Source organism: Dermacentor variabilis, chromosome 3, assembly GCF_050947875.1.
Source record: "Dermacentor variabilis isolate Ectoservices chromosome 3, ASM5094787v1, whole genome shotgun sequence".
NCBI classification, from domain to species: domain Eukaryota; kingdom Metazoa; phylum Arthropoda; class Arachnida; order Ixodida; family Ixodidae; genus Dermacentor; species Dermacentor variabilis.
The window spans coordinates 64,800,731-64,824,731 of record NC_134570.1 but is presented as its reverse complement, the minus strand read 5'-3'; the positions used below and the strand labels follow the sequence as shown (position 1 = coordinate 64,824,731).

General features: G+C 43.7%; 1 protein-coding gene across 7 annotated transcripts in view; it reads left to right on the top strand.

The window, feature by feature from the left end:
* Positions 1–23,339, top strand: part of LOC142575768 (death-associated protein kinase 1-like) — a 202,527-nt gene extending 179,188 nt beyond the window's left edge. For all 7 annotated transcript variants that reach the window (XM_075685391.1, XM_075685389.1, XM_075685390.1 and 4 more), the window contains 8 exons: positions 2,252–2,496; positions 4,018–4,225; positions 5,634–5,917; positions 8,059–8,247; positions 10,366–10,548; positions 11,794–12,000; positions 13,577–13,749; positions 20,068–23,339. In XM_075685391.1, the coding sequence (XP_075541506.1) occupies positions 2,252–2,496; positions 4,018–4,225; positions 5,634–5,917; positions 8,059–8,247; positions 10,366–10,548; positions 11,794–12,000; positions 13,577–13,749; positions 20,068–20,776 (2,198 nt within the window). In that variant the 3' untranslated portion in view covers positions 20,777–23,339. The remainder of the gene's footprint in view (positions 1–2,251; positions 2,497–4,017; positions 4,226–5,633; positions 5,918–8,058; positions 8,248–10,365; positions 10,549–11,793; positions 12,001–13,576; positions 13,750–20,067) is intronic.
* The last annotated feature ends 662 nt before the right edge of the window (positions 23,340–24,001 follow it).

Here is a 24,001-nt window from a genome sequence, read left to right as displayed (position 1 = left end):
CACATAATGCGTAATGGCTAGTGTGTAGGGATGTTTGTTAGTATATACATGTAATGAAACAGTTCCCATCTTGCTTGTTTATAACACTAAATCCAATTATATCCATGTTATTAAGTTTATGTAAGGGGAGTGCATTGTGACGGTCACTGTGATCATTATTTATAGCCCTTGTTTAGCAAGTTCTGGGCACATCAATGCCAGCTTGTACCAAAATTCTTCATTCGAGGTTCATCCGCAAGAGATTACTTGTGGCAAAATAATCCCATGTAGCATTTGTAGAGGTAGTATGAAAGTTTCATAAATGTGGGAATATAACTTATTTGTGTGAAATAATGAGACAGAATTGTCAAAATGCCAATGAATAAACAGAATCTATACATGAATGCAGCTGATTGCAAGTTGCTTTCCAGTTCTGCAGCTTTAATAACTGTTTTCTTATACTTTATGCCCAATAACTAGATTAATGGTTAGCAAAGTATATTTTACTGTTTAGCTTTGTGAATGTCTTGTCCGCCACTGCTGCACATTGCCACATTTTGTGTCTTTTGGAAGAAACTAGTGGTTTTGGGCGTAGACATGGCTGGTGTGTTTTTGAGTATGCTAAAGTAGTGCTGATTGCTCCTTGTTCACTTTCTTCAATGATTTGTAAAATATAATAAGATAAAAGCAACATACTTCTTTTGAACAAAAACATGCAGACACTAATAGGCAGACTTGAATGAAACCAAGTTAAATCGGTTGGAGTGAAGTCGAATGTATGAATGCTGATATTGCTGGCACAAACTTTGTTATCTCAGTCTCCTTGCTTGTCCCTCGTGTTCTCTGGCACCATCTGCAGTCATGATAAAATGCATTGCCAAGTGTTGTTGCAGGGCTCTAGCACTCTAAATTTCAAGAGAGTAAGAAGAGTCGTCCCTCTCGCTCATTGGAGTTTTCAAGCAATAAACATTTACTGGAGGTGGAATACAAAGCTCAGCGACAAGTCTGCTAAATGCACAGTGGCCTTGAAAATTTTGACAAAGACTGTCATAATATTGATATGATCACTGCCCACTCTCAGGACACAGCAGGCCCCATTTCCTTGCAAAGTATAAATTTCACGAAATGTACTGAGAGATTGCCCACCACCACAAATCTCTGTATGACACTACTGTGCCAATGGTTAGTGGGCATGTTAGTTAATGCCTCGCAGTGGCCGTAGGCCACATTAACATTTTTCATTTGAAACTGAAATTTATTTATCTAGTTATTCTTGACACTTTTCAAGGTAGAGGAGCTAAAGACAATCAGCACCTGACAGCAGTTCCTACACCTACGGTATGTGTTTGCGCATCACATCACACAGCTGCATACATGATTCGCAGAAACGCGTTTGCTACAATGTATGCTAAGCACACACTGCTTGTAAGTCATTCGGCAAGCACTTTTGCAGCTGGTAATTTTGATGTTCGGATTGTGAACTCTCTCACCTCTTACGCTCTTTCACTGCTTACCTGTTTTCTGGTGAATTTTGCTGTTAAAGGTATGAGCAGCAACTCATTATACCGTATTTACTCGATTCTAAGCGCCCCCTTTTTTTCACAATCGCGATGCCCAAAGTGAGGGGGGGTGCTTAGATTAAAAAAATCTAGAATGATTCCCCCCTCCCTCTTTTCGCTGCGACATCACGACGAGACGGGTGCGAGAAATAACATTTTATTTTGCAAACATTCAAAAGAAAAATCGGTGCACACAGTGAACCCACCGCTTGTGTCGGATGCTCAGTTACTATCACTGCCACTCGAGTTTGTCGCACCGCTTGAACTGCCGCTCTCGGTATCCCACAGCAGATCGTCTTCCGTTCCGTCGAAGTGGTTTGTGATCGAGCAGTTCTTAAATGATTTGACCACAACGTCCACATGGACTCGCTTCCAAGCGTCCGAAATCCACTTGGCGATGGTTGATGGGGACGCTTTCTGTAGCTTTCGCCATACATCCGTACAGTCCGGCTGTACGGCGTACTCGTGCTGCGGACACCGTGCCACCTCGGGACTTCGACGGCTCCGGCTCGATGAGAGTGAGCAAGCGCGCTTGGCAGCCTTGGCTCGTACTTCCTAACAAATAGGGGGGTGCTTAGATTCGCATGCAAACTTTTTTCCCAATTTTTTCGCGAAAATAGAGGGGGGTGCTTAGAATCGGGGGGTGCTTAGAATCGCGAAAATACGGTAATTATGTGCACAGTACATGCTAACCATTTTGCTTTCTTGCACAGCGTCAGGGCCCCACAGCAGCCGATCCAGCACGCCAGCAATGGATGAGTACACCATCGACACAGACAGTGAGAACAACATTAGAACTGCTGACCTCAACGATGCCAGTGAAATGAATGACTACAAGAAGGCGATCACACCTCCCGCTCTGCTAATCTCCAGCTGCACGGATATGATGAGCAGCTCGCAGCCATTGTTTTTCGAGACTACAAATGTCAACTACACACATGGCATTGATGTGCAGCAGGTTTGTAGGGGTCCAAGATTTTTCGGAATAGGTGGCAGGAAGCTTGTAAAAAGTCGACATGCATGCATTCCCAGAGATGAACCTAACGAATGCTTATGTAGCTGCATGCATGCGTGCATTGATATAAACTTTTTCTTTGTAATATTATATAATAATACAACGTGATTGAAAGGTGACAGAAGCGGAAGCTCAATAACTGGAAAAATATAGGCGGTAGGACTATGTAGTTGAGGGAAATGCACAGAAATATATGGGAATTTTTTTTTGCCAATACATTTTTTACAAGGATAGTTACATTTGCACCAACGTGTGTTACTTTAGTTGTGTCATCATATTTTACCATGGCACATAGCACTGCAGCGCTACCTACATGTCCATGACCAATGTAGCTATTCAGGCAAGAAATGTTTTGGTACAAAAAAATTTCATGTGTTTCTGACCGTTTCTGCCTATACATTTCAAATTACTATTGAGTTTTTACTTTTTCTGTTACTGTTGCATCACCCTGTATTTAGGTTGTTATGACTTTTGTATTTGTGTAAATATGACAAGTGCTGAGGTTCTTAAAGAGACATGAAAACAGTCTCTATTGCAAACACATTAGAATTACCTGTCTAATTGGCTTTCTGGCCCTCTCCTAAAGTACATTTGACGTGCCTAAAAACTGGTCTCAAGGTTATGTGTAGTGGCATTGGAATATTGTGTACTTCGGCTAAAACTTCTGTGAGCTGAGTACCCACAAGGCCATTAGTTACATTCACAACGCACTATCAGCTCTATTTTTGTTCCCAAGAACCTAGACTACAGCTCTTCAATGGCTGCCTGCAGCAAAAGCTTTCTGAATGCTATCTGTTCACAGCAGATCAAAATTGCTGCTACCTACATGTGGCTGCCAGGCAGATAAACAAAGACAGGCTGCTTTCTGGCCACTGTACAAGTGTCGTTTGTTTTCCTTGCTGATTTAAGTTAATTTCGCTGACAATATTTGAAGGTGGTACTGTAACCCATGAAGCTGATTACCGTGCACTAGTTTTTCAATGTGCTAGGGCGCCACCTCTACTCTGCTGTTCTGCTAGTTCTACTGCGCCCAGAGCATTGCACTGATCTCATATAATTAAAAGGAAATAAAGTCGGACGTTGACTCGGCGAGTTGTTCTGTGCATTATTCTTTCTCTTTGCTCAGCCTGCGCCATGAACGTGACATGTACTACTGAAGGTGATTGGTTTCTCTGTTTGGAAAAGAAAAGAAGTACTACTAGGCTATATGCAACACCATTAGTAAATGGAGCATGATATGCAGTTGCTATGTGGCCCTTTGTCCAGCCTAGCGTGCTTCAGTCATCGTAGCAACCGCATATACATCCATAGCTGAATATTTGAAGAAACTGAATAAATTTGTTTGTTCAATTTGTTATTAATGTTATGATAATTTAATTTTATCAGTAAGTTCTGTTGACATGCAGAAGCTGCAGTGTCATGAAGGATTGATGGTAGCTTTCGTTTCGTTTTTCTAATGTGCAGGTGACCATGTCTGGTGTTGGTGACCTGAGCATATGGGAGTTCTCGGGACATGAGCCATACCTGATGCTTTACGACCACTTCGTAGGCAATGCCCACTGCCTTCATTTAGTTGTGTTCAGCCTTGCTGAGCCTGTGCACACCCAGATCAGGCAGGTCTCCTTCTGGCTAGCTTACCTGCAAGCAAGGGCGCCACCTGTAGAACCCTTGGGTAAGCAGCACACATTGACTTTCACACAAATGTCACCAGAGGGCAGTCCAATACTGCAGCCTGTCATTCAACCAGTTTGAGAATGGGCTAAGCTTGTCAATGTTGAATGACTAGGTTAAGAATGTATTTGGGACTTCCTGTCTCTTTGATTCTTTTGTTTATTTTGTCGAGCCACATCTCTCATGGCCTCCTTTTTTACAACCAAATGTTTTACATCAAGGGGGCCTTGCAACACCTTTCAAACATCGTTAAATTAGTGGAGTTTAGCTGTTACTTTCAGAAACCAGAGTGATGTTGGCAGCATGACAGTGATCACTGCATTATGACAATGACAACAGTGACGGCAATTTCATAATGGTGATGGCATGACATGAACAATAAAGGCAGGAAAATGATGGGGCGGTGACAACACCTTATTGGCTGAAAGATATGCTGTGAATGACTGCATTGTGCACCAGGTATTCAAATACATTCCTAGAGGCCTTCATCTTCAGAGTCTGCATTGTGCACAAAACCCTAGATGAATTGCTAAGTGTAAAATTTGTCTCGTAGCTTAGTGTTTAAGGCACACAGCTACTCACTGCACATAACCACAGGGACATGAGTTCAGTCTGCAGTGGTGGTAGTCGTCAAAGTTTTGTTTTCTGCAACGTATGGTGAGGGTGAAGTTGCGGATTAGAAGGTGGTGAGGACAGCAGTCAGCTTGACGATGACAGTGTTAAAACGACTACACGACAACACAACAGAAAAGACAGATGAATACAGCAAACTTTCTTTGGCCACGGCAGTGATTATTGCACCACAGCAGTTTGCTGCTGTTAAAGCAATATAATTGTCTAGATGGTATGCTACTGAAAGAAAAACAAGCTGTTTAACTGCATGAGCCTGTTGTAGGTGTGAGTCATTTTGAGCAAGGAGTGTAAAATTAGCCATTATCTACAAGAGTAGAGCATAGGTTTGCTTACTACTATTGGTACAGTCTTCTAGCACAACTATACAGCTGGGTCTTGGGAGTTCAAGGGTGAATCATTCCGTACTGATCACCTTTTTTTTCGATTTCCTTTCCTTTCACTGTGGCAAGAAAGAAAAGTCAACATTTAACATTGTTCTTTTATTGAGTCACAGAACTTTTATGTTTGTGCATGGCACGTATCATAAGATGGTTGCACAGGAGGGAAATGTGTGAAAAGTGAGCCTCTTACCTATGTGGTTGCACGTAATTGGTTAGTGTAGTTTAATGGAGCACGTGCTGAACTAGCATGCGTGATAGCTGCAGATACAGGAATTGCTTGTTCTGTCAATTCTCTTCTGTGGCACTTGTGTTTTGTGCCACAAGAATGTGAAACTAAAGAACTGCATGACATCATGCGCATTGCATAAATACTTTGCACAATCTTGCTGCTTGCAGGAATGGGAGGGAAAAGTGCCTCTCCCCTTAGAGTAGCACTGGTGGCCACCCATGCAGACGTATGCGCGAGCAACATCAACAGGAACCAAAACTGTGATGCACTGCAACAACAGAACAATGCTGAAGCCGATGCCAAGATCATCCTGGCAGCTGCACGGGAACGCTTCCAGCACGTTTTTGACCTGCACGAAACCGTGTTTGTCGTGGATGCCCATGTTGTTGGGTCCCAGAGTATGAAGTCTCTCAAGCAGTACCTCTCCAACAATAGAGCCAAAATTGTGCAGGTGAGTTGCTTGTGCTTTTACTAACCTAGCGATGATGGCTGCTGACCCTTTCGTATATATAGGCATTTTCGTGCATACCAACATGGGGAACTTTTACTTAGAAGTTGAAGGTAGCTTGACATAATATGTATATGCTTATCACATTTTCAAAGCATTTCATTCGTACAGTTACTCCTTTGAATAAAGGGCAAATCAGACATCCACCCGTTCGTAGCAATGGCTACAAAGGAAACCAAAGGACCCAATGCTAGCCGCCTGGTTAGCTCAGATGGTAACGCGGCTGCCCCGGAAAGGCGGTGGTCCCGGGTTCGAGTCCCGGACCAGGACGAATTTTTCAACTATGAGGCTTTTCTTTCGAGGAACCCGTATGCTTTTCCTTTGTAGCAATTGCTACGAACGGGTGGATGTCTGATTTTCCCTTTATTCATTACTTCTCTCCACCTTGCGGCTTTCCGCAGAACTACTACATCAGTTACTCCTTTGCATGTGATACAAAGACAGTGCTTTGTATTGCTGAATAATAACTTATATTTTTGGAAAACATCCTTTCCAAATCATGTTTCAGCCCACAGGATATTTGTCATATTTTTTTAAACTACACTTTAGATTAGTGAATTGGTGGAACTGTGTGGTATTGCTATAACAGCTAGTGTGTGCTGTTCAGACTTGTACATGTTACAGAAAAGAAGTAACCAGTTACGATGTACTTTATTAAAAATGTAATTGATTACAGTAACCAGTTACTGCAGTGAGCAATTAATAAAACCTTATATGATTACTTTTATTTATTCTTCCTCTGAATCATTATTAACATTGCACAAATGCTCGTTAATAATGTGACTGGCTGCATGTATAATTGGTTACTGAAAAGAGTAATTGAATTACAGTGAGCGTTACCGATAGAGTAAGGAATCAGTTGAAGAATTAACAGAAATTGTAACTGATTGCACATAGTTAATAACATGTACAGCGCAGTCCAATGTTAAAGGGAACACTCAGATGTGCGGCTCTCGCTTAGCTGGCACCCTCACTGCAAGTTGCTAGGGCGTCACTTGTCTTTGCACTTGTCATTCTGTTTGTCACTGCACTTGTCATTGCACAATGTCAAGGCACTGCTCAGATGTGCCGAAAGGAGTCAAAGCTACCAACCACAAGGTATCTGCTGCAAATTTAGGTGATTGTACTCTTGCGAGAGAGGAAAATCTGGACATGCTCTGCACAAAAGTTTTCCCTTTAACAGTGGACCGTTCTGTACATGCTTCAATTTTTTACAAGTCTGTTGCTAGTGAGCTCATACACATAGAAGAGCGTGTTTATCAGCCTTTATTATTTCTCTTGTGTGTATGTACTTTTGTTTGTCATACAAGAAAACCTTGCTTGTGCTATGCATGTCTTTCTTCTTTTCTGAGGTCATTTTTTTTATTTTCTTCTCGTTAGTACAGCACAAACTAGTCTGTAAACTGTCCTTGGTTGGAAGCACTAAGTTTTTGTGATGTCTCCTGTAACTCAATGCATAAGTCGACTCCCATTAATTTGACTTCGGGTAATTTACCTTCTTGCTTAATTGGAACAGCTCTGAAAGGTTCTGGCAAGAAACCATACATTGCTATAGAAGGAAAACTCATTTAGTTTGAACTTGGAAGCATGCCGCTTCAGCTCTTTCAATTCCCAGTAATCCCAACAGCACCCCCTCATGTGCGTAGTTGCTACTAAAGCCTTGAAAACACAAGGAATTCAGCAGATAGCATTACTGCTTTCGTCTCTTTTGAGAATTTTGTCAGTGCTGATGACAGGGTTGATATTTCCGGGCCATTCATTGACGATGACACTGTCAGCAATGTAACAGTCCAATGCTGATGCAGCATCTAAACATGTCTGCACTCTTCACCGCATGCTAGAATGATTCACGTATCAAGATGAAGAAGCAGAAGCAAAAAGACATTACACACTTCTTCCAGCAACAAAAAAAGATTTAAAATTCATTTATTCCGCTGCCATTTCTTAATCTGACCTTTTGGATAATTCGACCAAATCTTGTGGTGCTGCAAGCATTGAATTAACGGGAGTTGACTGTATTAGCTAGGAATTTCTTCAGGTGTTGCCGAGCACTTAAATTGTTTTCTTTTTTTTTTCTTCTGCAGAACCTTCCTAAGAGCACTGGCTTTCTGGAATCAATGGTGGGGCATCTTCCCAACTGGAGGAAATCATCACCCTCGTTTCCGGTGCTCACCTGGCGCCAGTTTATGGATATGGTGCACATACAAGTGAATCCTCTGGCAGGGGAGGAACACATGCGTGAGCTCATCCACCAGCTCCAACTGATGGGAGAGGTGAGTTTGTCTTCTTAAGCAAAAAACGGCTGTCTTTGGCACAATTAGTGTCAATCCAGAATAGAGGTTGATGCTTTTGGCTTATGTGAGCAGACTTAGTTTGAAGCTACTACATATTTTTTATGAAACAAATATTCTACAAGCTGGAGAACCGCAGGCTACTGGCCTACTTCAAATGGCAATCCATCCAGCGTCAAGTTCTACAGTTCAGAATTCTTGTGGAGGGTGTATGTCAACCAGTCATTGAGCTTAATCAAGCACAGATGTGGATAAAGGACAGACAGAAAGGAAAGTCCTTGTATTAGTTGGAGACATTGAACTATTTCAGAAGATCGCCAGTTTGTGCTTGCCTTGTCTGCGTTTTTCGGTGTGGTTTGCATGTTTGTGAGTAGGGACAATCATAATAACTCGATTTACATATTCCTGGAAGCAGGGCCTTTGCCTTGTTTCAGAATTTGCAACTTACAGATTTTTCTTGACTTGGTGGCAGCTTTTAGTGCGCATGTTACAAGACACTCTTCACTACCTGTGCCATGCGATGCTGCCTCTAATATAGCCCTGCTTACCACTTGATCATTCTGAGTATGTAGCCGGGACCAAGCTGTCTGACTGCCATGGATATGAGAGACTCCTGCTGAGGCTTCTGATAGCACCATGCCAGTAATCACTGGTGCTTTAATTGTGGCTTTGCATAAAATCCTTATACCAGCTGAAATTGCCAAGTGAAAAGCAGTGGTATCTTGACATGTGCATAAGGGCAATTCACAAAAAGCACTTGCATATACTCCATCTCCTAAGTCATTTGCAGCACTGTGGAAGCTGCAGGACTCCTTAACCTATAGGAAGGCTGAAGACTCCTCGAGATGTGTTCATCCATATTGCGTTGCCTGCTCACCACCACCGTAATTCGTGGTACATCACGTGCATGCACAGAGGTCCCAACATGTCATGTATTGCGTTAACATATAATGTATTAAGCAAAGGTAAAACCCTCTAATTCCACCATTAATCAGACATTCATGTCCGGAACTATATTCCTCTGTGCAAGGATATTACTTGTGTACACATCGTACCTTTAGCAGTGTTGCAAATGATTTGTAAGATCGAGTGTAGTTATTGCTGTGCATCCTTGTGTGCATTGCAAAAAACTTTGCATCTTTCAAGTGTGCTGCAATGAATAGGCATGGAAGGTCAAAGTTCTTTTTCTTAATTTTTCTTGCCTGCAAACTGTCATCACAAATTTCAGTAAAAATATAGAAAATTTAGGTGCTGTTTTACATGAAAGGCTACGAAATTTAATAGGTTGCACTTTGTCCTTTTTCGAGTGCAGTTTATTTCTTTTTTAATTATTATTAACTACTTACCAGCATCTGCCAGACATTCCCACAACCTCCGACTTAAATAAGGCAGCTTTAAAGAACTTGCCTTCTGTTCCGACGATGCTTTTGACTTACGAAATCCCTGCTCTTGTTAGAACTGAGCCCTTTGCTGTTTGAGAGGGCTAATGTACTGATGTAACGTGACTTAGCATAATTTCTTCTTCCGTTTACTAATGCTATCTTCGGCTGGTCTTTTCTGAGCACTCTGGAGCGCTCTCGCGAGTGGCGTTGTCTTCGGCTGGTTGAAAGACGGTGCGCGTCCTGCGTTCGGCTGGTTCTTCTTGGTTGCTCTCCTCTATCTTGGAGCGCTCCGAGGTGCTCCGAGCCCTGTCGTCGGAGCAGTCATCGAGATTGAAACGTCATCGCAGCGCTGCGTCGCTGCTGTTGGCGACGGCCCACCATAACCTTGGCAACCTAGGCCACTGCATGCTGGCGTCTCGACGAACGTTCGTCCAGCCGGCACGTCCGCCGGTTTTTCCGGCAGCGCCGGGAGCTTTGGATAGGCGAAACATCAGACGTTGGCAGTAGTCAGATGGTTTCGCATCAGCAATTTTCTCCTCCGAGAGCGAGTCGCACGTTCGGCTTGCGCGCTTGTCCCCTACCTTTGAGCTCGGGAAACGACCGATCTACCCGACTCTGCTTTGGGGCATACAGGTGACCAGTCGAAGATACCATTAATGTGCTGCAGCGCGTCTATCAACTATGTTCTCTCTACACTGTGGTGCACTTCTCATTGCAGGTGCTGTATACAAAATCTGAAACGGAGGACATGGTGGTGCTCAATCCTAAATGGCTCTGCAGTTCGGTCATTGGAGAGCTGCTGTCCCAGGAACACCTCGAGAAAGCACGTGTGACAGGTTGCTACACTGTGGAAGATTTCCAATTTGCCTTCCCGGACACAGATGCTATAGACCTCCTGCAGGTGTGTTGCTCTTTCTTTCGTAATTACTGTACAATGAGAGTACACTGTGTGGTCAGTCTGAAAATTGGAAGAGCATGTGAAGAATTGTACGAGACATTGCACCGAGCCTGATCAGATGAAATCTGTGGTTACTGTAGAATTGCTCATATTAAGGTTCCGTTGGTGTGGACAGGTTCTTGTTACTCTTTCTTACTGAAACTGATAGGATCCAATGGGTGATTTTGAGTGGGAGAACAAGAGAAAAAAACTTTGTCACCTTATGACCTGTTCAATACTATACATTTAGATGTTGAGAATCACTATCTTTTGTTAAAAATACATTTTGTTCCAGTCAGAAAGTAAACTAATGTCTAAAGTGAACTTCGGCGTCTAGTGCTTTTTACTATTCCCCAGTTTGTGAGAATGTAGTGAACATTGTTTGCAACTTGGACAGCAAGGATTTATTTTCTGGCTAGCTACGCTTAGGCATGTGTAGGTAATTGAACAAGTTGAGATTTAGATGAGGAATGAAGTGCAACATGATGCATAGAATGGATGATATGCAAAATCTAATAAGCCAGATGCAGGTCTGCAAGGCTCTTTCATAACCAGAAACTGTCCTCCACAGGCCACAAGTTTAATGAGGTACTAGTATGGAGTGCTCAGGAATAAAGCATAGGTATGCAGTATGGTTCATTCTTAAATGGGACACCTATAGGGGGCTAATAAATGCACAACTACAACATTTCTTGAGCCATGTCATGAAAAAGTGACTGACGTGATGCATTAGGCAGAAATACATCAAAAAGAAAAAAGTGTCTGTGTGTGTGTGTGTGTGTTTATTCATTATTGATTGCTTCAGCAGAACTTGCTTTTGCCTGTTCTGTTCAATCGTGGTAAGAAAGAAACCGTGAATAATAAGCTGCAGTTAAATTGAATCCTCTGCTTACAGAGTTTGGCTCCATCTCGTTTCCATGTCCAGAGTATTGCTGCATAAGACCAATTTACGTCAGGCACTGCCGTGTTTGACGAAAAGTTGAATGTGCTGCAATTCATCAGCAATAATGAAGGATGAATTTTCCTTCCAACGGTTTTGCCTGTAGCCAATAATTAAGTAGTGAATGTGCTCCAAACATTGATTCAATTCCTGTTATGAAAAAAATTCAACATGACTGATGACTGGCTGCACATCGAATCAAGATTTAATTATCCTGTAATTATGAGGGCTCACTAGAAAATTGGCTTGTTTTTGTTTATCACGCCCAGGTGTTGGAAAACCTCAAGATGTGCACCAAGTGTGACAATGATGGCGATGTGGAGTATGAATTTCCATGTTACAATTTGGTTGAAACACTGGAAGGCCTGTGGGATCCTTCAGATCCACGTTACACCCAAGGCGTGTATTGTGGGGTGCACGTCCTCCCATTTGACGACTTTCCACACATCCTGGCCATAATCTTTACGCGGATACAGGTAACTGTCAGGCGTCTTGTATTGTCCTTATGGTTAATATGCTTTTGGGAAGTTCAAAACTGATAATTATTTATTCAATTGAGTGTTTGAGCTGTGAATCACGTGTCTGTAGTTTGTGCTGTTACATATACAAAAGGAGTATAATTTAGTCGCGCATTGTTGCCATGTGAAAGAATTGAAATATGATCTTAAGCATAAGGCTTTTCATTCGTAAGGAAAGCATCTCATTAGTAATCAGTCTGATGTAGCTTGCACATTTCTTACGAGATATTGGAAAAAGCTAGCCAGTATGATGCTTAGTGCAGATATCTAACAATGAGAGATAAATCTGCAGGCCTTCATTTCTAATTTAACCTGCTATTATTGCTGTAATACTAATGAGTTGTTTCACCTCAGAAGGGATAAATGTGTGCCTTGGTAAAAAAAAAAAAGAAAGAAAATCTGTGTTTTCTGTGTGCCAACAAAGGCATGGCAGAATGGAATGGCGAAATTCAATTTTGCTAGTCTGATGTTCGTGTAAGCTGTTTAAGATTTGTGGATGCTGTTCAGAATGTATGTATGCCGTTACAATTATTTTTTTAAAACTTCCATTGTGTATATTGCATACGCCAACTGTGTATATTGCACACACCACCAAATTAATTCGAAAGAAACCATCATCTGGAAGACAAACTGCAAAAAGGCATGTATGAATTAAAGGGAACACATAGGTCAAACATAAGCATGCTAACAGCAAAAGAATGAAGCGTAGCAAGCCGCAAATCAAAGGCGGCACAGTTAACAAGTATTATGCTCCAGAAAAGACAGGGATAAAATGAAGGACAGAAGACAAATGCTTGTCTTAGGATGGCTTAGCAACAAGGCTGAATGTGAAACTGTGGTACAGGTGCCTAGAAGTTATCATGCTACACAGAAAAATGCACATCCCGCTTGTCACTACATAGTCATAGCAAATGCCAAGGTAAAAATTCTTTACATTGCCTAGAAAAAGTGGCATGGGCTCTCACATGAAGAGTGATATGGTTCGATGCAATATTGAGTGAACATAAATATGAGCACAAATAGCACGCATGTTTGTTCTCGAGATAGACAAACGATACAAGATGGAACTACATATTATAATGCTATATGTTATAATTATTAATATAATTATATAATATTATTATAATAGTATAATATATTATAATATTATAATATCATATTATATTACATTACATATTATACATAATATTATAATATAGTAACTATCATTATAATTATTATAAAGCTATAATGAAAGCTTTAGCTGTAAGTGTGTCTTCTTGGCAACAAAAGCATTACTGCCTTGAAGCCACACCTAAAGGCAAAATTTTACTACAATAGAGCTTTGCATTGCTGTGAAGCCATGCCATGCTTCATCAGAGAACTGCTGTGAATGCTGTGATAACTGAAGATGAAAAATTGTTGTGGTTTGTTTGTATAACAACTTAAATCTCATAATTTGGAGGCAGGTTGTATGTGTAAACATGCAAGGTATGTTGATGTCTGTGTGTACTATATTGAGGCATTTATTGGAATGTTGGCCAATTGTGTGCAGGTTCAGCTGCGACGTGCATCTATGGAACATGCAGATTCTGATAGTGATCTATACCAATGGCTGCGGGGCAGCAAGTTTTGCAGTGGGGCACTGGAGGGAATGCTCACACTAGTTGACAATGACAGTGCTTTGGAAGTGAAAGTGCGTGGTCCACGTGGTTCATCCTCAAGCTGGTGAGTAACACCATCATGCAGCTGTATGTATGTAGTACTAAGTGCTTTTCATTAACCAAGAGTAGCCAAGAGAGGTTGTCTTCAAAGAGCAGTATAGTATACCACAGGAAGAAAAGGAATGTGCGTGTTGCTGTGTGCTGTCAAAAATGCTATTGTAGGTCGTGTACAATGTGCACATTCCTGATGTGTGGATAGATGTACCACTTATTAACAGATAATGCACTATAGTGAATGCATTTTCACAATATTAAGTTCTGGCTGATTGTGATAAGATTAAAAATGAATTAATAGAAAATATTTTTACTATGAACGCTCATTCCAAGCTTGTTGATTGTAATATTAGCATTTGTTTCTTGTGTGTGCATTGTATATGTCTGACTGGATAATTAAGCATCCACATTGCTGCAGTGCACTGGTTGTTGCTCCATTTTTACGTACATTAACCTGACTGCATGATCAGTACACATCAACAATGTGTGAGCTATGTGGAGTTGCCATTTTTGATGCTCCTTATGTATTTTACATAACTGCATCTCCTCCTTTCTCCCAAAAAGAAACAAACAACATAGAAGCCAATTCAAACTATGTTTGTCACAGTGGAAGTAATACAGAAGTCTGCATGGTCTTTTTATTAACTGACCTTGAGCCCTGAAACTCCACATGAAGTTTTATAAGCCACTGCATCAATTCTTATGTGAAGAAGGCCTGTATACTTTTATTTAGATACCATTCATATACATTCAGTGCAAGTAGTTGAATTTTATAAAGATAGAGAGGGAGAGAATTTATTTGAAAGAAGGCAGAGAGGTTGACCTGAGCTAGCTCGCTCTAGCCTGCTACTCTGTACAGGGGGAGGATAAACGGGGACATAAAGGTGTGATGAGGGATGATGATAACAAAGGAAGAGGGATGCACAATGGTGAAAGCAAGTTCAACATTCTGATGATAAACATTAAGAAATGTTATCCTTGAAGCCACTGCCGGAATCCATATCTTGTCTGTAGTCACTAGTTCAAGTGAACCTTCATATAAAGGCACCAAGATGAAGCTGCTGTGTGTGCCTCCCCTGTGTTAGACAGGTGCCAAGCAAAAGCTTTACAGCATGCAGAGAGCTGCGATAAGTGGCTCCAGCACGGTGAGCACCTGCAGGGCACTTTTAGCGACCATAGAGAATCACATGCATAGACTCTGCCAGGTGCTTCAGCATTTTCTGAACGCTTTCCTTATCATGTCAACCTCCTTGCTTGCCCGTAATGTCATCAGTTTCATTGGCCCCATCATTCCTGGCTTCATGGTGCAAATGACCACTAGGGCTTGCTGTCATGGCCATGGGTCTAGAGGGCAGAAAAGGCCATTCCATGCCTGTATCAGCCGGTGGAGATGAATATTCGCTGTGTGCTCTCACCGACCTTGAATTAGCAGTAGGCATGGTTACCATCCTCAATGCACACACATGCAGAAGTAGTTGGGCCGCCTGTGCTGCACTGTGCAGTTCTTCCGATATGGCTTTGTGGCACTTCTTGTGCAAGTGTTGGCCACGTTGGTGAACAGATTTAGTAGCCTCTTTATGTGAAGATTGGTCTCTTGCCATTTTTCGAAGAATACGAGCTTCCTGGTGCATCTTCAGGCATTCCTTCGAGGTTGCTTCATGAGAGCACATACAGTTGGGACATTTAAATGAAGATCCATCACAGTCGATAGTATTATGCTCTCCGCCACAACATGACCAGGTGACTTCACGTCTAGAAACAACACTCACATGTCCTATCTCTAGACATTTGTGGCACTGAAGAGGCCTCGGAACGAATGGTCATTCACGGTGTATCACATAGCCCATTTGGCAGACTTTGGTAATGTCTAAGAAGCAAATATTAACTTGATGCATCGGGAGTTCCCTAAGCGGCGATTCTCAAAAATGCGCACCAATATCCTCAAAAGACTCTTGTGATCGGCATACTTGTTTTCAAGCTCCACGTCGGAAATCACCCCAGGCGTTGTCTTCTTCCTGTAATTAAAGGGTAATATTGCGTCAACATGGACTGTTGAAATACCATCCCAGAAACCTCGAAACGCTCGTTTCATGTGAAGAAGAGACTTATTTTAAGAGAAAATGCGTTCTGAAGCGTCCACGTATCTCCAGCACAGCTCAAGTTGCCCACCCTCCGATTGAGGAGTGGTGACATCATGGTCTCATAGTGACGTTGCGCCGTCGGTGAGTAAAACAGCACCTGCAGATGGCGCTACGGCTTTTTTGCACAAAACGCAAGCGCGCAGCCAGAAACAGAGCCAAGACAGAGCCGACAGCAATGCGAAAGCGGAACTATGGTGGCTAGCGGAAGGGAAAGCGCGCGACGATAAGCTGGTTCTTTATTTTATGACGCCAACTTCGACGCTCGTTGCAATGGACGACCCTGATGACGACGACACAATGGCTCGCGATGCTGCGCTCGACTTCAGCGATTCAGCTCGACTTCAGCATTGAACGTGACCTGCTGCTGAGTGCTCGTGCTGCCGGCATCGTTGCGTACTACTACGATGGCAACTCTATGTCATGGTATTCGCACATTTGTAGCTTTTCCTTCGTGAAAACCAAATGTTGCACTCACCGCCCCATCTTCGACCTGCAGTTCTTGCACTTCAGAGAATGCAGGCAAGACCGACGGAACAGCGCTACAGGAAAGCATTGCTTTGAAAGGCACTCCACATGACTTCAGTAAGTCGGCGTTGCACTCGCAATCCTCTGGATGAAAGTACAGCGAGCACACTATACGACTTTTCGGCTCTTTGCCAACGCACTGTGGCAGAGGTACGGCACTTAACCACTTCGAACGGAGAGGTTCGCTCATTGGCATACAGTGATAAGTAACGTTGGATTCGCCGCTGCAACTGCCCTTGGCCAAGTTCCACAGACCGTTTGCGCATCCCACGACATCACATGGACGTGGCATTATCGCTGCTTGTTCCAAATGCAAGTTTCGCAAGCCAGCAGAATCAGCACAGCACAGTGTGATAACGAAACAACTGAAACTCCGAAGCTCGCGTGGCGCAGAGTCGAGCCCGCAGAGTAGAGCGAAAACGAAACCTTTTGACCACACATATTACTCGAGGGTAACGTCAAAATGTTTTTTCTTAGAATTGAATAGAATTAGACAAGTAGCATTTTCTTCCGTCTTATAATCTAATGAAATGATATTTTTAATACGAGTAGTTGAGCACTAGTGACATAAATTATGATGAGGAGTGCCTTCGTCGTCAGGCTAGTACTGGAATGTCGCTGGGGGGTCTCAAATCGTGTGATGCATTTTCCTCAATTTCTCGGTTACTAAAGCTCTGTTTGTGATTATATTGATGCCTTAGGCATCAATATAATCACCACGGATTATATTGATGCCTTAGGCATCAATATAATCTTCAATTCAATCTTCAATCAATATATATGCTTTATCACTTTAACTTGGCTTCATAGTAACCTTTAGTGTCCCTTTAATAAAGGACCGGACAGGGATTGCGCTTAACTGCGGAATAGTCTTTAAGTTGTCCAGTGTTATTGAATTTTTTCATCTATCGTCAGGATGTTCTTGTGAGCGTCAATCCTGATCTCATTGATTTTCCTAAGGGCCGCACTTTCAGAATATACGGTTAGAGATTGCCTGCCGAGGGAGTTCATGCTGTGTGACGCCAAGAGCGGCACATAAAAAATTATGAAAGATTCCTGCTTACTTTGATTGGATGAAGTCTTCTCAGCAGACATAAGGCGCATCTTCTTCACATGGTTGCTTATGGCTACTGTGTACTTGCTGTCAGAGTCCATGACTTCCGGAATTGAGCTTTCCCAGGAATCGAGCTGGTTCGAGCTTCCAAAGGCACGTCCTCCAAAATGAGCGATGTAGCAGACAACTGACTTTGTTCAGGTGGTCGTGGGAGCATGTTGCTCATCCTTGATGAAATGACCGTCACGAAAATGGCTAAAACGTAAGGAACTGCATAACAGCGAGAGGCCCAGAGCACCGGTGAGCCCTGGGCACTTCTTTCTTTTCCATCTCTTCTGTACAGTGGTACTGGTCTGATGTACCATATACACTCATGTAAAAGCTGCACTTTTTTTTTTCTCACAATTTTGACGAGCTGCAGCCCTTACACAAGGGCAGGATATTTAGATCCAATTTCTCTGGTTGAACCTAAACTATGTGATCACACTGTGCCATAAGAGTGAACTGACTTCAACGCTTTTCGCTATAATGCCGGGTGGCGCAGCCGATAGGGGCGGATTTGGGGATTGTGAACTTTCCCCTAGAGGTCAACCGACCTCCTGCCTCCATCCACCAGGAACTGACCAGTGAAGTTAATCGACTGAAAGGTAGCCACAAAAGCTTCGCTGACTTCTTCAGGCCAGATTAAAAAGCGGTCGTATTTAAAGATTACTTAAAGGGACACTAAAGGTTACCAGAAACTCAAGTTAAAGTGGTAGAGCAATGTTCTAGAACGTCTAAGGCGTCAATATAATCGCGAACAGAGCTTTAGTAACCGAGAAATTGAGGTAAATGCATGACACGATTTGAGACCCCCAGCTACATTCCGGTACTAGCCCGATGACGAAAGGTCTCCTCATAATTTGTGTTACTAATACTCAACTACTCGTATTAAAAATATCATTTCATTCGATTATAAGCCGGAAAAAATTCTACTTGTCTACGTCTATTCGATTCTAGGAAAAAATAACATTTTGACGTTACCCTTCAGTAATATGGGTGTTCGAAAGGTTTCGTTTTCGCTCGACTCTGCGCCGCGCACGCTTTGGAGTTTCAGTAGTTTCGTTATCGCGTCGTGCTGTGAGGGTTCTGCTCGCGAAACTTTCATTTGGAACAAGCAGCGAGAATGCCACGTCCATGTGATGTCGTGGGAAGCCCTCGTTGCTTTCCCGCTCCGGAGAGCCGGTGTCGAGGCCGCCGTCGTAGTACGCAACGACGCCGGCAGTGCGAGCCCTCAGAAGCAGGTCGCGCTCGTCGGTGCTCAAATCGCTGAAGTTGAGCCCACCATCCCGAGCCAATCTGTCGGTATCAGGGTCCATTGCGACGAGCGTCGAAGTTAGCGTCATAGAATGAAGTACCAGCTTATGGGCGTCTTGCGCTGGAGTGTGAGGTATAGTAGCGGCGCCTGGTGGCGGTGCGGGAAACGACATCTGGGTCGTGCCAGCTTGGGTCGTATTGAGCCCTGGCTGTGGCGAAGCACGTTTCTAGGCCGAGTTTTGCGTCGATTCGCACATTTTTATGCCCTGTTGCGAGTGCGAAAAGGCTCGTCGCTTCTCATAGACCACGCCGACCACGCTGCGAGCTCGCTGCAGCCTATAGTTTAACGAAAACGGACTCTCCGTGTGCCGTGGGACGTAACGTGGGACGTAATTCGTTTCTCCTTCCGCTAGCCACTATACTCCCGCTTTCGCTCTGCTGTCGGCTCTGTCTTGGCTCTGTTTCTGGCCGCGCGTTCGCGTTTTGCGCAGAAAAGCCGTAGCGCCGTCTGCGGACGCCGTTCTAGTCACCGATGGCGCAACGTCACTATGAGACCATGATGTCAGTTCTCCTCGATCGGAGGGCGGGCGATTTGAACTGCGCTAGAGGTACGCGGACGCTTCAGAACGCATTTTCTCTTAAAATAAGTCTCTCCTTGGCACGAAACAAGCGTTTCGAGGTTTCTGGGATGGTATTTCAACAGTCCACGTTGACTTAATAGTAACCTTTAGTGTCCCTTTAAAACATCAGAAAAAATGAGCACAAGCTGCTTGCATTGCAACTTGAACTTCAGTCGCCGTGGCTTCATTGGTAGTTCATCCAAGACGTCAACCGCAGAAATGGAAACTCCTCTGTGCATGTTTAACAATGCTAGTTCCATTTAATTGTAATGCACATGTCATGCTACGGAGGTAGGTTTTCAAGTGCCTCATTGTTGAAAAACACCTCTCACTTGTAGATGTCGTTATCAATAGGGTCGCCATTATTTGAAGGAGCTTTTGACTACCCAGAAAAACAAAAAGACAGGCATGTTTTAAGTACCTTGAGTGGACTCTTTGGACACTGTTCTAAGCACTGAAGTTTCCTATACCAAAGGCATAACTATCCAGCTATAGTGGAGTCCGCAGTATCACCACGGTAACCAACGTTCACAGAGCTGGTGTGTCAGCGCAGAATTAGAACCATTTTCGTGATTTTCGTGACATACATTCTACATCGATTCAGCGCAGTTTTTATGAACATTGTTCGCGAAAGCATAGGAATACAGGCAGGATAAAAACCACCTTCACACGCGTGTTTCACTGCCGAGCAGCTTCTACTTCCTGGAGGACCTCCTGATGGTCGTCGACGACGTGCTGGGCGAAGTGTGCCCGGGCGCGCAGTTCGAGCGGCACCTGCTGAGCGCCGCCGACCTGCGGCACCACGCGCCGATCCCGGCGCGCTACCCGGCGCGCCTCGTCATGCGCGCCATGCTCAACGACGGCGGCCTGCACGCCCAGGTGCTGCATCCGCAGACCGGCATGCCCGAATCGGCGTGCGACCTGCTCTGCTGCCGCGACGTGGCCTCGGTCGCGTCGCTCGTCTGCGGGCCGGACACGCACGCGTCACAGCTGTCCCTACTCACGCGCCAGAGGCTGGGCGCCGCGCTCGACCCGCCGGAGAAGCTGGGCCGGGACTGGTGCCTCCTGGCCGTGCAGCTGGGCATGACCGAGCGCCTGCCCGAGCTGGATCCGGAGTCCAAGGAGTCCGGCGTGCTCGCGACCTCGGGCAAGAGCCCCATCGCCAGAGTGCTCGGCGAGTGGACGCTGGTGATGGACAGCACGATCGGGCACCTCGCGCGCGCGCTTGACGAACTGGGCCGGGGAGACGCGGCGGACATTGTGCTGGGGACGTCGCCGCTCGTCAAAGTGGCGGTCGCATCGGCACCGACGTCGCCCGCGTCGCCGCCGGCGGGCAGGCACGACGATGCGAGGGTGGCGGCGGCGGTCTCCGCGGCGTCGAGCTCGAACATTTCTCGCTAGTGCCTTGTTCTGTTTTCAGTGCTTTGTGCGTGTCTTCTTTTCTTTTTTGCATTTTTTTTTTCGTGAAACACACGTGAAGTGTTTCTCTGTACATGTGCGCTTGGAGAAGATATGGCGGCGGCAGTTTCCGCGACGTCCATTTTTGAACGTTTCTCGCTGGTGCTTAATTTTTTTTCCTTCGTACCCAAGGTGCGACATGTTTTCTAAATGCAAGTTTATCTGTGTGGCAAAGCTGCCTTTGTTATGACTACATTTTGTTTTACATATGCTGCAGCTGTACAAAATGTTGCAGTGACATTTCCAGAAAGAACAAATCAAAAGCAAACACTCGTGAAGAGTGATTCTGCGTAAATGTATGAAGTAGGATGTCATACCTTTACCAGGGACATTGCAGCGTAAAGAACAAAACACCCAAAATAGACTACCGCTGTTTACGTGACCGACGCACTATACAGTGCACTTGTATGACTGCTGTAATAAGGTGGCTAGGTAATTCTCGAAAGCTTTTAGACGTTGCTTCAGATAACTTCTTTCTATACTTGCTCAACATCTGTGAAAGTAACTGATTGCACATTATAATATCTAGTTATGATTGTGATAACCTGTGACTGTACTTCAGACCTTTTTTTTCTGTATTGTTACATAATCTTGTAGACCTGTCAGTTTAGCTTTTAGTACTGCTTCTATAAACTGAATAAATGATATATAGTTTAAGTCAGGGCAATGTTAATACTAGAAATGTCTTGGCTTCTTGCATTACTTGCTTTTTGTAGTCCGAAATTGATGCTTTTGAAATCATTACGTGTATGCATTCTTAGTGCTACCTTTGTCAGTTTGACACACAGTACAGGTTGTTGTGGCTACTCCGATGTTATAATGTGTGCACATATGTACATAAAGCTGTTATGTTAGGCAAAAAGCTAATCTAATGGCCTTAGTAGTAATGAGCCAGCTAGAGAGGCTAACACAAGCCAACTAAAACAAAGTGTCTTGCTTATGTAGCTAAAGCTCAGGCCAAATAGGATTCTCCTCGCCTGGCATGTAACACACATCCGGGTAGATTTTAGTGTTGGCTGAAGTCTACTAAGGTCTTGCACACAGGCAGTTTATGTTGTTAGGATGTGCTGTTGAAAGATTTTTGCTTACTGTAACATGCTAATATGAATATGTCAGCACAAGAAGGCATTGCTTTCCAATGTTGACTGAAACACACATGGTGGGCATCAAAACAGATTGCTCAAATTCAGACATTACCGCTACTTAATTTGTATTGCTGAAAATATACAGTTCATTCTAAGTGCAGCCTGATATTGTGGGCTGATTACCATGTTATAGCATGGGTAGCACATAACCTATTAGTTTTGTTAGTTCCTTGGTCGGACCTAACCAGTGTGCATGTTATACACTAAAAAATTTCTGCACCACTCTCCTTCCCCCCACACCCCTTTACTAGAGCAGTTCGAACGAAATCGTGCAAATGTGTGTTCTGCCGCGCACATGAATGTATGGCTGAATTTGTTGGTGTGCACAGCATGGAAGTATATAGTTTGTTGGTATGTGAATTATTTAAGCATTGTCTGTGTTCTAGAGACCTTCACTTTGGTGGAAACACGGGTGTTGTGAGAGTTAGGAAAGTAAGTTTCTGTCAGGACAGTTCATTTCTCTTTCCCATGCAATGCACTGTGATGTGTTTGTGCTACTGATCCTCATGTCAGCAATATTTGCTTGTTATTTGTGTGTTATTCTTGCTGTTACATATTTCAGTTCTTGAAGAATTTAGACAGAAACTAGTGATAATGATTGTGAAAGCATGGTGGGGTCATCATGGAAATAACCTGATCAGTTATAGCACGGCCAGTACCATGTCTTAACATTAAAGACTAATAGTTGTGACCACAGTTGTTATCAAAGCAAGGAATTAACATTGATTTGGTAGCTGCTGATCTAACACTTTGAGTTAAGTAAGCCCGTGCGTTGCAATTCTGAGTCGGCTTTATAGGAATGCGTGTGGGTGTTCTTGCTGCGGGCTACCTAGATTCTCTATGACACAGCGTAATGCTTGCATGCTGTCTAGCATTTATCACTTACTACTACAGTACAGTGTCTGACAAGTGCCAAGTAGGTAAACCTCTTTTTTATTATGAAGACGTACTGGAAGCAAGTGGTGTTCCCAACCATTTATGCATTCATATATCTAGAATTTTTAACGTCTTTGATAGTAACTTTTTTTACGCGCATCCGCAGTATGTGCTTGCTTGTAGTGAAGGATGACGTGCTGCTTTCGATGGGAAACGATGGTTCAGTCGCTTTGGCCATGCAATGGTCGCTGTTTTTGGTTGTGTAAAGCAAGTGATCACCATGAACGTTATATCCAGATTGAAGTGGCTAATGAAGTAAGGATTGATCCAGGCGTGAGGGGGTCGGTTGTTATTCTGCCAAAAGGAACAGTGCAATCACTTTTGAGTAGAACTGCTGTGTGTTTAGCTTGACGCCACTCATGCATCGTTGATTTTTGTTGCTGCTTTTTCTAATAGTGACAATAAACTTGCCATTCAAGGACTCACTCGTGAGGTGTGGTGTTGGTAAAATGCGAACGCGCGCGCGCGCGCACGCACGCACGCACGCACGCACGCACGCACGCACGCACGCACGCACACACACACACACACACACACACACACACACACACACACACACACACACACACACACACACACACACACACACACACACACACACACACACACACACACACACACACACACACACACACACACACACACACACACACACATGCACACGGACCAAGATTTTGAAACACCCTATGCGTTCTTCAGAACAGAAGTCGTTTGGATGTTTTTAGCGTTTATCTAAACTTACCAATTAACCAAGTACCAATTTTTTGCTCGTCTTTTTTTTAGTAATTGGCCGAGATAAATTAACATTATTAAATATAGCTTGAAACGTTCAGGCGTCAATAGGAAAGTTGTGGAGCTTCACAAATATTGCCCAACCCAGGTACTTCCAACGAAATAGACTTAGCGTGGCCGTTTTTATTCGGAAAAAAAAAAAACGAAACGAAAGCCCGCGGAGTTTAAAGAATACCACGGGACAGCGCGCTCTGTGCGCCCGAATGCGCCGCGATTACAGCGCTCTCATGAGTTATTTGTAAAAACATCGCCAGCCCGCGCCTTCCCTTCACTTACGAGAAAGGGCTTCAATCTT